General features: G+C 42.5%; 1 protein-coding gene across 9 annotated transcripts in view; it reads left to right on the plus strand.

Moving 5' to 3' along the window:
* Positions 1 to 18,252, plus strand: part of BCL11B (BCL11 transcription factor B) — a 97,711-nt gene that overhangs the window by 29,864 nt on the left and 49,595 nt on the right. For 7 of the 9 annotated variants that reach the window (XM_071426512.1, XM_071426513.1, XM_071426503.1 and 4 more), the window contains exon 3: positions 13,698 to 13,913. The exons of the other annotated variants lie outside the window; for them this stretch is intronic. In XM_071426512.1, the coding sequence (XP_071282613.1) occupies positions 13,698 to 13,913 (216 nt within the window). The remainder of the gene's footprint in view (positions 1 to 13,697; positions 13,914 to 18,252) is intronic. 9 annotated transcript variants of the gene reach the window in all.

The raw sequence follows: 18,252 nt of genomic DNA on the forward strand, positions 1-18,252 counted from the left end.
CCAACCAGCAGTTCCCTCTGCCAAGGAAGCTGCTGGATCGCAAAACCCGGTGACTTCTTCCTTAGAGTGACACTGAGATTCCCACTCTTCCTCCCCCCACTCCCCATTGGAATATATAATAAAAGTATTAAAATCTGGAAAAGGAGAAAATCTAACCAGATCCTGGCAGTTAAGAGCCCAGATTAAGGAAAGTAGAACTTCTGTTCCAGAAGCCCTTCTTTAAGCTGTTTGTGGAGGTGAAAGTGCTGGAGGTAGTAATAATAAGAACCAGACATTTTCCCTTTTCTATTATCATTCCAAGTCCCATTCCTGCCCCCCCCCCCCCCCCCCCAAATGGGAGTGGGTTTTCTTTCAAAATCTTTAAGGCTTTTTTTTTTTTCCTTCCCTCTACAGAGAGCTTTACAGCTGGGAAGGAGAGGTAACTAAGCCTTTATTTAACAAAATTGGCTCTGCTGTTGCAGGCAAAGGGTGAACTCTTGCTTTTGGTGTGAATCTGCTTCTGATCCTGCATTCTTGGATGACCCTATAAACGTCCTGCTTGAGTGAGGGGTTGAGCTTCCTTTGCAAGATGGGGTGAATGCAAATGTGACAAAGCAATGCACAGTGCATGTATATATCTATATCTATGTACCTATATAAAACAAATATATATAGTATGGCATATTTGCTGTCATCAGCAGAGCTGAGTGGAGGGGAGTGTAGCCCAAAAGATAAATAAGTCCATTTTTACAGAATCCTGGGTGTTAAGTGCTTCTCTTTGACCCCAGGTGGCAACTTTTTAGCCTGGACCCATCTTCCTCACGGCTGTTATCCCAGATGTCAGTGATCCCAGATGTGACTGTAACATGGATTATGAGCCTGGTGGACTCTCCCTGTTTAGTTTTAAAATTAGAAAAAAGATCCTTTTTCCCATCAGAGCTTTGCATGTATTTACTCTTTGATCACATTGGAAGGGCCTTATCCTGTCTCCAGAGGAGCTTTAGTTCTGCTTTCAGTGGTAACAGGGATCTGGCCCGGGCTGAATATTAGCATTTTAATGGCTTACTTAAAACCCCATTGCTGGTACACTCACAGGGCTCCCTGCAAGAGGAGAGTCCAGCTCTGGGGCTTTGCAAAGTGATGTTGCAGGCTGCAATGCCTGCTGAAAGAGAGGAGTGGGGATGGCCCATTTGTCATAGATTATTAGTATTGTCAATAATAACATGTCTACAGAAGCCAAATTAATTCCTTCTTCCACTTAGTACTAAGTCCAAGAAATGCCAGATCAGTTTCAGAACAGGGGAAAAAATAAACAGAATCAAAGTTTGTATGTTATGATCCCTCTGAATTTCTGGTGGGAATACTCTGTGATAGAAATGATATTTCCATAGAGGCACTGGCTGCCAGTTTGCTTAATTACATTAAATAGTGGTATAAACCTCTGCAGAACATAAACCTCTGTTACAGCCAGTCATTAGAATATTGAATCATAAGGAATAATGATACCAGTGCTAACGGGTTACAACAATCTTTATTATATTAGCAATTGAAGTGTTATTTAAAAAATAAGGTTTGTTGTGGCAGTTTAGGTGTGCATGCATATTTTCTCTGATCACCTATTAAGAGAATGAAGACTGGATTTGAATTTATTACAGGCAAATAAAGGGCTTGCTTCGAGGAAGAACTACTAGATCGCTGCTTATGATTTTACAATTTGATTCCACTTGTCCTTAAGGAAGGTTCATAATGCTTACTATGGAAATACCATCTACATCTAGAAAATTAGGGTTAAAAGGATGACTTTGTTGAAACTAATTACAGGCTGGTTCAGTTTTTTAGTTGGTGACATTTTAGAGATTTTGCTCGTAATGCAGGAGGTTACAGAAAGATTTGGTTAGACTGTGATATAAAGCAATAAGCTGTCATTGGAGAATATTGACATTTTCATCAGAAACAAAACAAGCCTACTCAGCCTTATTTTACTGGGTGATAGGTATGAATTTAATATTGATTCCTCATCCTAACTGTGGATTTTTAAAAGGAATTCTCTTGCCTCACCTTGCTTGTACAGTATGTCTGGTTTTTTATCTCATTTTTTTTGAATACACTTTCCTAGGTAAGTGTATTCAGCTTCTGTTTCAAGCAGACTTGATAACAAAAAGCCTTTTTGTATCCTATGCTTTTATGTTATGGAGAAAGATGCTGTTCTGTACAAATAATGGGTAAATTGAAAGTTACAGGGAAATCTGGTCCAGAAAATAAATACCTCAGAAAAAAAAATCTTTATGTAGAATGGCTCTTGGTTTCTTATACTTTGCTCTCAGTTTTGTGTCAGAGTGAAAGGATTACAGGGTTCTTATTATACTGCACTTGTGTTTTACCTCTCCTGGAGCAGGGTTTGGTTATCCTGTCTAATTAGTGCTTGTGACTGGCCAAATTCTGTTTGGATCCAAGTCTTTGGGTAAAACTTCATTGTTCTATTTAGCAGAGGGATTGGGCACAAGTTTCCAGCATGCTTCCTCATGCAAATGAAATGCTGGTTCACTCTTTCCTTTTTTTGGCTTACATTATAGTCTGAACTAAGGTCCTGGTTGCTGGTTTATTTATCTGCTTTCTTTCATTTTTTAAAAGCTGGTTAATTTCCTAGCCTCTTTTCCATTCACAGAGCATTATTTGCTTAGTTGTGCTGGTGTCCAGTGGGTTGAAGACTGCACCTTTATATCCCCAGTGTTATTCTCATTTGGTGGATTGTTTTACCTTCTCCAGATGATTGCTCTGCTCATTTAATTTGATAGATTCAGTTATCAGACTTGGGTCTACTCATACATACATAGCTGGAGTAGTTTTCACCTGAGAGATCCAAAGCTCAATGGGAACCCTCATTTTAAAAATCTCTGCTGCTCCCTCCCTCCCTCCCTCCCCGTTCACTTGCTCTGTTTTGCTTTTTCAAGTTTGCTTGGTGTCAGTGAATTTCTTTTCTAAGTGTGAAAGTGCTCCATGCACAAGGAAAAATTTGAAAATCATGAATGTGCCTGTTAATGCCCCTCCCTTCCCCCACTTATTTCAAAGTTATATTACTTTAAGTCTGGTGTATGCATTCACACTAGGCAGGTAGACTATTTTTCACATTGAAATTCAGCACTTACAGTGTCTACACTTACATTGCTTTTGGCAAGGTGTGAGCCAAAAAAACAGAAGCTGTGATTCTCCCCCAAAGCTAATTGTTTCTGTATATTAAGTTTGTCCATCTGTGCTATGCAGGGACATGGCATCACCTGATGGCTCTCCTTTGCATTTCCAGCAGTGAAGCAGTTAACAGTGCTGCTGCTTAGTATATTGCTGTTACAGAGTCTTTTTAGTTTCCAGGACATTTAACTAAATCAGGTGGATGTCATTAGCCGATTTTCACAGATGGGGAGACTGAGGCACAGAGGGGCAGAGTGACTTCATCTGCTTCTTTTTCCCCTAAGTTCCCTCCCATTGCAGGAATTGATTTTGCTGCCAAACAGCTGAAGAGCTGCTAAAGCCTCATTTTGCCTAATTCCTCCAAGTTTTTAAAAACTGTGATTATTTTTTATTGTGAGAGATAGGGAAAAAAATTTAGGGACAAATTTTAAAACTACTGGTAGAAGGCAAACTTCAGAGCGAGGCAGAGCTACTTAGCCAAGCAGCAGATCCTGCTATTCTCTTTTCCAGAGGCCATATCCACCCACCCTGAGGATACATGTTTGCAATGCAGCATCTGCCAGTGTGTGCAGGACTCAGCTCCAAAAGGCCAAGGCAGAGAAGTCCACTGGTGTTAATGACTCCTGCTTATCTGTGTCTCTTCCCTGGCCACTTCAATTCCTTCATTTAACCACTCGACCATCCTCTTGTGGTCAAGCCCTCTGATTATTTGTAGGGGCGTTTCTTGCTCTAGCTGCATATATATATATATATATATATATATATTATTTTGCCATTTGAAAGCAGCCCTTTCCATCCACTGAGTTACTTTATTAATTTCAGGGCCTGTTAAATTGCTACAGTTGTCTGTTGGGGTAGTTATATGTTTCAATTACATCAAAAATATTTGCTGGTAGATAGAAATATTCATGATATAATCAGGTCTAAAATTTTTAGTACCCACAAGGATTTTTACAACCACTGAAATCTCCCCAGGACTTAATTACAAGAGTTGAGTAAAAAAATTGGGAAAATTGATGAACTGTTTATTGTCTACCCTTTATGCCTTTTGGGGAAAAAAATACCCCAAAAAAACCCCAACTCTCCACAAATCAGGGTGATTATTATTATTTGTTAGTTTATTGTGGTAGCTTCTGGATATTGCAGCTCAGATCAGGCCATCCTTGTGTTAGACACTCGACATTCCCAGAGTGAGAGCTGGGCTCTGCTTGAGGGCATCTTGGGGCTGAACACACCAGGCAGGCAGTCAGTGGGAAGGTCAGAAGGGAAGCTGAGCTTCAGGAGAGAATGTGCCATAGCCTATGTGGCTCATGCCCTGGGCTGTGCACCCCAGCCTTCTTCCCAGCCCAGTGGTCTGCAAGACCATTCTCCCGAGATGAGGAAAATCCATTTTCCTGTGCTATATTTTTAGCACATCTGTTGATATGTCGTATTCACTCATGCCTTAAGATGTTTTTAGGCCAAATCCTGCCCTGTTTTCCCTTGCTCTTGCACCCAGTTGCTCTCATCACAAAGTGACACGGTCCTCCTGGGGCAAAGGCTTGTGTTGGTGGGGTGGGCACAGGACACAGCAGGGGGAGGTGATGAATGCAGCCGTGGGGTAGGCAGGAGTTCTTTTTCTTGTGTGGTTAATTGGGGGTGAGCCAAGATGTTTCAGTTTTTCTCTTTTCATGTTCATAGCACATACAAGGGGTGAGGAAGAAGTTTAGATGAGCATCAGGTGGGAGGAGGGTACAGGTAGTCCTGCAGGAGCCCCTGTGGAGACCTGGCTCAGAGAGATGCTGCCATGTGGTACCTGGATGCACCTGGGGACCACTCACCCTGGCCCCTGAGTGGGGCCACTGACAATCCCCCCCTGTTTTCTAAAAGAGGGGGTTTGGCAAAACAGTCCTGCTGGCATAGTGTGGGCTTCTTCTGTGAATTCACATGGTTTCAAGGTAAGTAAAATTCTCCCCAGACTGCCCTCGGTGTCCAAGTCTCCAAAATACCATATGCAAATACATGAATGACATAATGTGGATTTTTACATAGTGAGAGGAATTGCATGCTCTTTAGATATGTTGGGATATTTATTAACCACGTGGGGTGTTCCAAACTCAGTTTATTTATCTTCGTAAAGTACTTCCAGATCTTTGCGTGGAAGGCACTAGAGAAATGAAAAGATTATTATTATTATTGTTATTATTGTTGTTGTTATTATTATTACAGCATCCAACTACTGACAGGCAACCACAGCTGCATGCTCAATTCAAACTACTTAAATTTAGGGGCTGATTTTTACAATATGGACTCTTAATGCTTTTCCCCATTGACTCCATATGCAGAAATGTGTGTTCACCTGCCCTGCAGAAGTACTATTATTCTCCAGAAATATGTAAATGGGGTACTTTTAAAGAAATAATGAAAATATGGAATATTCACATTTGTATGGTAGAATTTAATGGCCATTTAAGAAGCACTTCAAAGCAACCAACTATAGGAGCCGGTAGTTGCTCCTCTGTCATTAAAAAAGAAAATGCACTGATTAAAACAAAGCCAAGGAACCTTGCAGACAAAGGATAACATTTTCGGTGCTCAGAGGTCTGACATGAGCTACAAACAGCCCAGGAAATGGAGATCTGAGTTTCACAGCCGGGCGTTTTAGTCAGTACGGTTATGCAGAGCCGCTGCCGCGTGTGAGTTATGTAATATCACACTTCACCCGCCCACGCGCACTCAGAGACAACAGACATCTTCGAAAGGTCTTGGCATTATTCAGAGCAAAGACTCCCAGCAATACCTTGGCATGGTGTTTAACCTTATCTTTACTTACATTTAGGCATTTCTTTTTTTTTTTTTTTTCTTTCCTTCCTTTCTTTTTTTTTTTTTGCCCTGTTCTTTTCTGTGATACATCAATAGTGAATAATTTTGCATTTCCAAAAATGAAGCAAATATAGGGGGAAGAATTCCATTAGCTACATAATGTGTTTTCATGACAACTTTGAAGGTTCTTATCATGGCCATTTTTTGCATTTTGTAGCATTGTCCTCATGCTGCTACCGTTATTATTTTTATTTTAAGTACAGTTGAAATTTTACATTCTGAAAACAGCAGTTAATTATTAAATGGTACCTAGCCTATGCTTTCTTTAAATTTTTAAATAAGAAATAATTAACCAGAGTTTTTAAAGGTCTGCAGAAAAGGCAAACAGGCCTGTGAAACCCCAGGATCTAATAACAAAAAGGTGAGTTGATTTTCCAGTGCCCTAAGACTTTGAAGATATCCTTACTCTGGCTTTTGAGTAATAGAAAGAGCTCAACCACATTTCATTCTGGTATAATATAGCTCTGAAGTTAACTGTTTTTCAAAGAAAAACAAAAAAAAAATTAGCTGACTGCTAATTAGATGTATTTTAACTGCAAAGTCATTTTAGCAGCTAATATTGTTACTATCTGCTTCAGTGTGAATCCTTAGTGAAGCTATTAAACTGTGAGAGCCTGAACTTATCAGACATTTTAAAATGTGCCTGAATTTTTGTATCCTTGTTCAGAAATCTGTGGGGAGTGGAGGACCTTTCTGGCTCAGACATGGAAAACACATTTTTTACCAACTGATTACCAGAGTGGGCAGCTGAGACCTCCTTGCATCCTCCTTTTCAGTTTTTTTCTTGCTTTCTTTACCCTGGCAATAATATTTCTTGTTTCTGTTGCACTCCCTCCTCTCCCAGACAGCAGCCAAGCCCTGCAGTGTGCCCTTTATCCAAGGAAAGGGATTTAACAGCAGGGACTGGTCTTGGTGATTTTAGGATACTTTTGACTCCTGCCTGTTGTATACAACAAGTTGGCGATTCTCAGCAGCCAGGAGGCTCTCAGCATCAGGCAGGATCCTGCTTTGGAAAAGCAATAGCCCACAGCAGAGGGTGGCCTTAGCCATCATTTTCCTATCGGTTTCTGACCCAGGATTCTTACTTTGCAATTGCTGGGTTGTGTTTCTCAGGGTTTGGGTATTTCCCCCCGTCTTATTGCATTGGTTGATTTAATTCTCCTTTGCACTCTAAAACAAAGTGACTGATACAATATCCAAACTGATGAAAAGGAAGGTGATTTTCCCCCCTTTATTTGCTCAGATTTGAATTAGGTTATCTGCCTATCTTGTTTATGAAATTTTGTGCTGTCTTTTCTGCACAGACTGTGACTCCCAAATCTTCCACAGCTCCATTTCCATATTCCTGCGTGCTTGTTCTTTGTTAATCACTTGGCAAGCGCTTATTTGAATATTAAAAATTTCTTTAATCATCAAAGGCAGGAGCACAGCTTCATGAATATTCATATTTTTTCCCTCCTCAGACTGGATTCTAGTTCATTACCCTGCAGTAAAGCCAAACAGTCATCAATCGCGCTCATTACAGCCGCTGGCGTTTTGATTGGCTGCCTGCTGCTGGTAGCCCGCGTCCCCCATCCTCCCGCTCTCCTCCATGAGCTGTCGTGTACCTGCCAACAACAACAACAAAAAAAAATATATCAACAATGCAAGAATAAAATTTCTCCGGTTGAAAAACAACTTTGCAAACTTGTCAAGCAGTCCTCATCACTTTTTTTTTTTTTTTGGTTTTACACCAAAAATCAAGGAAAAAAAATTAGAAGGGAGAAACTTGAGCTTTAGAAATGAATATTTGTCAAGAGAGTTGACGTAAGTTTCATTTGCATAATGACTTTGTACTTCTGCATTAATAAAATTTGCATATGAAGCCATGTTAATTACTCCTGATCATGCTTTTTGCATTCATGCATAGTAATTTTCTCCGACTTGTGAGAATTAATGTCTTGGCATGGGGGGAGGAAGGGGGGGAGTTGGGGTACTGTCAAATTTCTGTGCCAGTGCCCCTCACTCACACTCTTTCTCCTCCTTGCTCACCACGTCGTGTTCTTGATCTATGACTCATTTATGCATTATCATTCGAAATTCTTGGGAGAAAGAAATGTATCAATTCAAAGGGAATCCTGGTCTGCCAAAAGGAAAAAATCCCTGAGCAAAATACAACAAGAAATCTCTTCCTTGCTCTCCTTCTTCTCTACCTGCTGCAACTTTTGCATTTCCAGCTTGAGCAAAGTTTCAGTCTAAGCATCATAATCAGTGTGGGGAAACCTCTCCCAAAGGGCTGTGTGTGTGCTGGGGGGACAGGTGAAGGCTGGCATGCAGGTGTGTCTGGCTGAGTGCTGGACTCTGGGTGTGAGTGTGTGCAGTTGTGTGTCTGCACACCAGGGAGTCGTTCTGCCTTTCCTGGGGGATGCTGTGTGTATCTGCCCCTTGCAGGGGGAATTGCTCTGCTGGTTGCTGTTGGAAGTGTTTGTGCTTATGTGTATTTGGAAGTGTTTCTCTGTGCGTGTACGTGTGTGCTTGTGTGTATTTGCTTCCCAACACTCTTGGTGTCTGCAAAAAGAGACATGGCAGAGAGACAATACTATCAGGTGGGAACAGTCCGCAGGAGAGGGTGTGATGCACATAAGACAACTTGTTTTAGAAAAAGATTGGGGAAAAAAAAAATCTATTGGAGAGATTAGTTGATAGATTTGTTAATCATTTTTGGAAACCTGCTGCAATGGTTCATGTAAAACTCCCCTCAAAACATCTGCAGTATTTTCCCTGAACATGACGGGCACAGGGCAGGGATGATGCTTCAGCCTGCACTCCAAATTTGTAGCTGTACACTGTTTGAACAGATGTTTTTCTTTTTATTGAAAGAGAATTTTTTAATAATGGAGCTGAGCTTTATTCTCTAACCAGCTATTGATTGGATTTTCTATCATCAGACAGGCACAGAGAAACATGTAGAAAAACTTGGTTTGTGCCCTGTTAAGCAACTCACACGTCTGCCTGTGCATGGACACACACCCAGGCACCCACAGTCAAGCACACAGCCCCCCTGGCACACACAGCTACGTGTGGCTGCAGTTACATGTGACATGAGATATAAAGCCAGGTCTCTTAATTTAAGATTGCTTCCCCTGGTCTAAGCCATGATAAGGTGGGACATTTTGAATGCTGCTTTGGCTCCTTCTTTGTATTTTGCTCAGGGACTTTTCTGCAGATGTGCCAGAGGAGTGTGGTGTTTTACATACACCATATCATATGGCCAGACATGTCTAGGCTCTGGGAGAGGGGCAACAAAAGGATGCAATTTATGCCTTGATTGTGGCTTTTGTCAGGTTCATCTAGGCTTTTCCATTTTCCATCTGGGGTCGTGTCCAATTTACCTTATTTTCTTCCTTGCAAGTTTAAAAATAGCAGAGAGAAAAAAGAAAATTACCCTTAGTGGTGCATTGGAGACAACATCACCTGTGAGCTACTGCCATGTACAGGTTCTGAGGAAATGCTGAGCCTGTTTAATGCACAAGAACAAACTCTTCCTTTACCATCAGCAATGCAGATGTTTTATTTACATGGTGACAGTCCCTGTGTGTGTTTCACACTCATGCTATGTGCAAAACTCTCCGTGCAGAATGAATGCAGAATATATAATTGAGATCTGCAGTGCAGGTGAGTGATTTCCCACTGCTGACCCAAGAGGAAAATTGAGCCTCACACATCGTGTCAGGGATGTCCAGGCAACACAATGCTGCATGTGTGTGCCTGCTCTCCCCATCCAGATGGGATATTTGCCTCTAAGATTGCACTGCAGTTCTTGTGGTTTGCTTTCCCTTTACTGCTGATTGTGGCTATGCCCTTTGTGGCAGTCAGGGGCTCGCAGGTGTGTTTTCTCTTTGAAAATGTGATGTGGTCGATTGGATGTAGAATTCCAGAGATCGGCTCCACTCCCTTGCCTCTTGCTGTGTGGGCTGAGCAAAAAACTCTCTGCACCACCTTAAGATCCTGTCTGTCTATCTATCTATCTATCTATCTATCTATCTATCTATCTATCTATCTATCTACCTAATCTGTCCATCTCTCCTTTTATCTTTGTTCGTTCTGTGTTTATCCGCTACCTGTAACAGTTAAGTTGAAGAGCCTCCATCTTCATTTTCAGCTTTAAATAGGCCCTTTGTGGAATAAAAAATACACCTAGGATCCCACAGAGAGGAGATGAAGAGATTAAATAGGAACATGTTCCTAGCAAATACAAGCTGAATATTTTTGAACAAAAGTGTTATTTTTTCTATAACTATGAAGAGGTGTCCTGTACCCAATGGTGGACCCCTCCTTTTCTCCCTGCCTTTTCTTGAGGCCACTGGATATGATTTCCATCTTCATCATTTTCCACTTGATCTGATTCTGTAGGACTGTCCTGGTTAGTAACAAAGAAGTAAACCTTGAATTGGTAGTAAAAGGGAAGAGGAATCATCTGATTTGTCTTTGCTTGTGGGAGCAGACTTAAGTCTCCTGGTCTGGCAACTGCACAATATTTGTCTCATAGTGCTGAACTTGGGAGTGCTGGTGGTAATTCCTGATCATCTGCCAGAGTCTCTCTTGGTCCACTCTTCTTCTCCCTTACCAATCTGTTCTTTTGTGATGCCAGGTTAGCAATTTTTAGATTTCCTCAAATTTACATCTGTTCTGGACAACATCAAATCATAGAATCATAGAATGGTTTGGGTTGGAACAGATGCCCCTGTGATGGTCAGGGACACCTCAAAGACCCATCCAACCTGATCTTGAGCACACTTCTCTGGGCAACTTGTTCCAGTCTCTCACCACCCTCACAGTACAGAATTTCTTTCTTAAACCTAATCTACACCTATCTCGGTCAGTTTAATTTCATTGTCCCTTGTCCTATCATCACATATCCTGTAAAAAAAACTCTTACCAGCTCCCTTGTCAGCCCCCTTCAGGTACTGGAAGGCTGCTATAAGGTTTCCCCAGAGCATCTCTTCTCCAGGGTGAGGACAAAAAAAAAGAACATCTGAGTGGCAGTTTCAGTTCCATCCGTTCACCAGCATCTGGTTCATACAGTTCTTCTGGTAAAATTTTTAGGTACCTTGTTAAAACAGATTGCTGTTTTGCCCCCAGTAGCACTGTTGGGAGGCTCCTACAGGATCCCTTAGACCAGATGGTGAGAAATCTCCTATTTGAGGCCTTTCTTCCCTTTCCACACTAGAGATGTCCTGAGTAAGATCTGGGAGGGCCTTCCTTGGTGAGAGCTTTTTGCATCTTCTTGCACACCTCAGGGCTGTGCAAAATGCATTAAATTCATTGCCAATGGACATATGAGACATACCAGGGCTAGAGAAGAGGCTGTTACTCTCAGGGTAGTGCTGTGTGCCAGGGCCCATGGACCTCCACATTAAAGCCCCATGCAGTGGAGTCAGATGATGCATTTGCTGGACTTCATGTAGTTTCTCTGTGTGATTATCTCTTTCAAAACCAATAGTAAGGCATCATGATATACAGAGGGCCAAGTGACTGCAAGACCTGTACCCTTAGTCATGGTGAAACCACAGACACATCTCATTGTAACTTGAGATGTAGCTGCCCTGTGGTTCTATTCTAAATCCCCATTTCAAGCTGATGATTTTCTTGAAGCAAGAACAAATGCTCAGGCAGCTCAGCACAGCCTAGCAATTTTTATTATATTAGGAATATAGGATACAATTGTTAAGTCATTGGAGGGAACCTGTACTATGATTTCATTATTCCATGAAAAAAGCAAACGTTATTCATATCTGTTACAGTGGCAGTAGAGTGGTGCCTACACACATAGAATCCATGTCCAGCATCAGTTTCCTCATGCACAGCACACTGTCTTGCCAGAAATGCAACATAGGTAGGATCTGGATAGCAGTTGTCGTACCTGCTTGTATAGTACTTCCAGAGAGATCAAAGAGTTACAAAAGTCAAACAGAGCTCCCAAAAAAAAAAAAAAAGTCCTTCCTTGTCCCACAAGCCACAGAGATGGCTTTTATTTAAAACCAGTCCTCACAAAACAGCACAAATTTTATCCTCGATGCTTGAAGCTCAAGTATTTACACAGGGAATTTAGACTCTTCACTTGTGGTTTTGGCAAAAGCTTCACACAAATGTTTTGCACTGGTGGTCTCTTAGCCATTTAAGATAAATGCCAAAATCAAATGCAGTCCTTGCAGACTGGAGCGCTGGATGCTGTGCCAAGGATGAAGTATCCCCATTTGCCTCACATGTGTAACTGTCAGATCAACATGCAGGCCTGGTTTCTGAATAGGGACTCTCAAGGTGGAGAGACTCCCTTGGAAAATGTTGCATGTTTAGGGTCAGAAGGAGCATGGATAAATATTATTCCTTGCTGCCACAGTGTCTGTTCCTTTAGGAAATGTTTTTTCTAGGGTTGGAGGGAACACAGATAAATCTTTCTGCTTGCTGCCATGGTGTTTGCATCTATCAGCAAGGTGAACACTCATGCACAGCCAGAGATGCCACCATTTAGTAAGAAAGCATTTGCCAGAAGGTACCCCACAATTAGCACACATATTTCCTGATCTAAATACAGGGTGAAACTGTGGTTTCTGATCTACCACTGTGCGGTAACTGTTGGCAAATGGCAGATTTTTAATGGCGACTACTCCACCACATTTCTTCATGTAGAAACTGGCCTTGATTAGCAGCTACCCTTTAGTTAATAACTTAGTGGCAGGAATAGTTTGAAATGGAGAGGTTGGGATTCCCAATGGATGGAAAGTGGTGCCATTCACTCAGCTTCCCTTTAAAGTCTGCTAATTTGTGCCAGCCAAAAACGTGACTCCTACATGACTCTGTGTGTGTGTGTGTCTGTATTTGTGCAGGTGTATGCCAATATTTAAGACTTGTATCTTAGTTTTTCAAAGCCACAGAGTTCAGTTTGGACTAGTGCCAGGAGGAGCAAGCACTTCCAGTGGAGCAGGAGAAAACTCTTAAATACAGCTTTTAAATGGCAGGTGATTCCTAGAGGGGTTAAAAATAAATAATAAGGTTGTAGGTTACAATATCATCTTTTAGCTACCAGGAAAAAGGTTGCTCCCTTCCTCGCAGGCTCAGTAGGGAATCGGCCTGCATAATCAGGGCATGCAAAATGCACAACTGGCTGCAGCTCAAGCGGGAAGGCAGCACATGGCCGCCAAGGCTTCCTTCTGGGAGCTCGGCTCCTGGCACCTCACTGAAGCCATTTGAGCTCTAAGTCACTGCACTTTGTCCGGGCTGGTGTGTGGAGCCCGCTTCAGCAGTGGCTCGGCAGAAAGTCTGCCCAGTTTTGTGTCGGCTCAGTGCATTAACACAGCCGTAAAACAATTATCCCCCTTTTGATTTGGTCCCTGAGCAAGTGCTGGTGGCGACGTCCGCCGCCTCTGGCTCTGCTCTGTGCCAGGGCTGGCCATCCCCCATCTTCACCCCACTCCATGCCCACACAGGCCCTCAGCCTGGGTTTGCAGGTGCTCCAGGTCTCTTCTTATTCTTCCCCCACCCAGCGTGAGCCCTCAGCCGGACCCAGAGAGGGGTTCAGAGCAAGCGTGTTGAGCGTTAGGCAGCCAGCCCCCACTTCGCTTGTTTGATGCCTCCTCTGTCCCTTCAAACTTAGATCCGACTGACAGTTTTTTCTATTGTTTTTTCTCCAGGGCCGTCCAGGCCTGCAAACCTGCCGGGGGCTCCCATAGCTGCCTCCTCCCACCCTCACACATCCGTGATCACGTCACCTCTCCGCGCACTGGCCTCCCTCCCGCCCTGCCTTAGCCTGCCCTGCTGTGGTGCACGTGCAGTCTCAGTTGGCGGGACTCAGACTGAGATTCAGACTGAGACGTCAGGCACATTTGGATGTCATTGTCAGTTGTCAGGTAATAGAAATACTTTTTTTTTGTTGCTATCTGAAGGTCAGTAGTGCTGCCAAGTGATGTCGTCTTTGCTGTTGGAGAGCTGCCTTTGCTGGGTCGCATGGGGAAGGCAGAGAAAATGCCCTAAGCTGCCCTCCCCTCCCACTTCCCTTCCTCCTTCCCTCTCCACCCTGGAAGAGGATGGGGAGTGGGAAAGGGCCTGCGACTCCCTCCATTTTCTCATTCCTCCCCTCCTGCCTGCCCACCCTCAGTTGTCACCTGCGGCCACTGCTGGGCCGTTTGTGCCATGTTGTGAACAAATGTCTCAGACTCCTTGCAGAATGTGACACCCCAGTATCAAGATTTCATCTCTTTAGGCTGTTTATTTTAAGCTTAATTGGATAGCATTTTACATCTGAGGTATTTTTATTTCCTTCTTTTTTGCCCTTCCTCCTCAGTCATTCATATTAAAGGCTCTCCTCCGCATCCATGTGCACGCAGGATGTATGTGCTCCATGCTATCCCTTGCTTTGAGAAAATGCTCCTTGGTAACTCATCATGCATCCCTGGCCTCTTACCCCATCAGTTTTTCTTTTACTTTATTCCTTTTGGATGCCTGACTTTTATCACCACAAGGAGGGGAAAGTGAAAATGAAGGTACACCAAGCTAGCCAAAGAGAACACAGACATATTGTCACCAGACCCCATCATTTCAGACCCAGTGATCTCTTTGAAATCAGTGGGTGTTTCTGAGCATGGATCAGTTGCAAGACTCGGTCTATGATGAACTCTGTGCTGGTGAGGTGAAAATGGGGAGGGTTTAAAAGAAAATGCAGATGTGGCAAAATCCACAAATGTTTATGGACTCTCTCTGTGGTGGGCCAAGTCCCACAGCCCTCATTCATGATAATGTGCATGTAGTTTTAATAAGGAGTTCCCTAAATGATGCTGGATAAGTAAAGCATGAGTACCAAAGGATTCAGAGACAGCAATGACTGTCAGGAGCAAAGCCTTTGGGAAATGGCTCCTCATTTCTCCCCTGAAGCTGGCAAAGCTTTGTTGTGCTACCTTTTTCCTTCCACAAGCACTGGTACCACTTGGCTACAGTGGTATGCTGTATCTCATGAGAGTGTTCTTGTCCATCTCTCATTGATGTAATAAAGTGAGATATAAAGTTTTGCAAGAAATTTAAATTTGTATCTTGGAAACCCTGGGTCTTGAAAGATAAAATGTTCTCAGGAGGAGGCTAAGAGCTCTCTGCAGGGTGCTGTGTAGGTCCTGGGTGAAGCTCAGGGCACACAGAGAAGCCTCCCTTGCTGCCAGAAGATGCTCAGCCTGCACCCATCCACTTGCACTGGTGCACAGGCTCTGGGTTTGTAGCAGTGTGCTGTGTGGTGAGGTGCCATCAGTAAATCCAGGGTCTGGTTACATTTTCTATCCAAGCTGCTGCATGCAGTATGGCAGAGGATGCAGTTTTAATGAAATTCTGCTTCGTCAGCCTCGGCAGACTGAGCAACATCGAGACAGGCTCTTGCAAATGGTGAGTGTTGGATCAGAAAGTCAGAAAGTTTCCCTGCCTTCTCTCCTCTCAGGAACCAGTAAACCAAACTGGAACTGGTCTCATGTTTTGCTGTCTTCTCTGTCTTCACTGGTGTAGTATGCACGTGCATGCCTTCAGGAGGCACGTAGTTGTAACGCTGAATTGGATACCCCAGTTCACTCTTGCTTCTGATTCCAGCAGCTAGTGGGAATGGAAGCAAGTACACCTAAAAATAGAAAAGGAAGGAAGGAATAACTTATTGAAGGATGTGGGGAAGGTGAGGCTTTTGTACTTCGTGTACTTGGAGTTCTCACTTTGGAGTTGTGCGCTGTGAGTCTTTGAAATTGCCTGTTTGCTGGGAGAGCAGTGCCAGCTCTGTGGAGGGGGAGACCTGTTATCATGGCTTCCTGTAATTACTGCTGCAGTCTGCCACACTTAGAGAATAGGCTTTATCAAAGTGCATGCTACATGTTTATGACAGTAGTTGGTCAAGGTCTGCTTGAAAGAAACATTTTCTTCCCTTGAAAAAGGAGATTATGTCTACTTAACCCTTTCTTAGCTCCCATAGTATTCACTGTGTGTGAGCCTAGGCAAGGGTTGTGTGTTCTTTCTGTTGCCCAAAATGTTTTGTGGAAATGATAGAAAAGTGAGTTCTTTGTGTTGATTAATAATCTAGTGACAATCCCTGCATTGTGCCTTTTTTTTAAATATAGACATTTACAACAGTCACTTGCTCCAGCTTTAGAGATCAGCTTGTCTCTCTGACTTGATTAGCCTTTTATTCTGTCAGCCCTGCTCTTGCATCTGAGGAATTGGTTACTTCTTTGAACAAAAGCCATCAGCAGTTCCCGCCTCCCCTCATCCTTCATCATTTCTTACCTTTCCTGTTTTTCAGCATTTATTTAATTCAGGACCTGGAGATTTTCCTTGCAGTTCTCAAGCAGACTGTGACTCTGATGGCTTGAAGTTGCAGGTACTCCAAAATCTTTGCTGGGCACTCACAAACTGGGCCCTCAAGAGTCCCTCACAGCAGTTTGTGCTGGAGAATCCAAATGTCTGGCTGCTGGTGGGATTTGGGGTACACATGTGTGAAAACTGCATTTGGAAATCTCCGACCTAGATAAGAGTGATTGTCTGGGATGCTGAGTAGTGTTCAGTCATGCACAGAGGAAGTCGTGCTGCCTCATCCAGAGTTGTTAGTGATCTTTAGAAAATGTGCTGCTGATAGTTTCAGTCACAGCAAATGGTGCTGGGAGGTCTGCTTGGATGTCCACTGTGCTGCTCAGCCAGTGCTGATTGTGGTCCACTCTCTCTTCGTTCAATTCTTTGTGTTCAAGGCACCCCAGGATGAGGAATTTGCAAGTAAAGGTCCATGTTTTTTCATGTGATTAAAAAAAAAATCTCTACCACTGGTTCAATCTCTCTCAGTCTATTTATTTATTTATATATTTTGCCCCAGAAGCTTTTGTCAGTTGAATTGGGTTCTCCCATTCAAATTGTTTTAGTGCCTATTTAATTAGAAGTTGGAATAGAGTAATGAAATTCACAGGGTTATGTAGCTTGGATCTAAAATATAGATGGGCAAAGCATTCATTTTGCTTTACCCCTTGCCAGATTAGGGTGCTTTTTTGAGCCTGCTTTTTATTTCATTTCAATGAATTGCAACTGCTCAGAGTAACTGTAAAACACACACAGTTTTTTTGTTTTTTTTTTGCATAACAGAGACATGCAAATGATTGTTGAGAGACACAATTATGTAAAGAAAAGTATATGTCTGTGTGCATGCACACATACACTGCAATGCTTTTTGTGGGGCTATTTTTTCACAATACATCTTCATAAGGCTCTTTTTATGATGCTGATTTATTAATATTGTACATTAAGGCTTAAATTGTCAAAGCTGCCTAAGAGATTTGGATGCCCATTTCCCATTAAAGTTAACGAGAAATGAGCATTGAAAATCTCAGCACAGAAGTGCATGGCACTTTACAGTGTGTTCTCCAAAGAAAAAAGTCCCTGCCTTGAAGATACTGTGGTGCAAAAGCCCCAGGAAGAGGATTGTAATCAGCATAAGACAAAGGGGATTGTAATGGCACAGAGAATAATTAATCCCCTGTGCCTGCATTCAGATATATACCTGGTCCAAATTCTTTGGACCTGGGCCTACAAATGAGGGTTTTATATACCCCTGTAAAGATAATTAAATCTGTCTAATACACATATATTCATCTAAGCAGTGAAACTGCTTCCTTCCCACATGTAGGCTGATGGAAGGAGATGGAAAGCAATTATGATACTTAGTTGCATGTATAAAAACAGCAAGTGGGCATGGACAGCAGTGATTAATGGACAGGGCTGTGAAATTTAAGGTCTAAAATAGAGGAAGGCATGGGGCCATATCTTGGAAGAGAGGAACAAGCTCCTGCTAATTCAAGGAATCAGCTGTGTTAGTCATTAGGACATTCTGAAAATCACAGTCATCTTGTAAAGTTAATATCAATTTACTTGGCTACTGAAATTCTACTTACTGCTTCATTTAACTAGTCTGGTGTTTTCTTGGCAGAGGTTAAGGTGACAGTAAAGATAAAAGCAGTCCCTGTAACTAAATCATAGGTTTTAAAAGAATACTTTTTCCTCCATCTATTATATCACCGTATTCATTTTATGTTGGTTTTATAACTGGAGTCAGCCAATGAGAAGAGCTAGATTAGACCACCCTGCTGTAAAAAGTTTGATGCAATTAATACAGTCTGTCTAGAAAGAAGTATTATTTCAAAAACTTTTATGTTAATGATATGGTATGCACTCGGCACGTTTCTTACT

Source organism: Agelaius tricolor, unplaced genomic scaffold (genome assembly GCF_023055355.1).
Source record: "Agelaius tricolor isolate 1412-34295 unplaced genomic scaffold, bAgeTri1.0.p SCAF_5, whole genome shotgun sequence".
In the NCBI taxonomy this organism is placed as follows: domain Eukaryota; kingdom Metazoa; phylum Chordata; class Aves; order Passeriformes; family Icteridae; genus Agelaius; species Agelaius tricolor.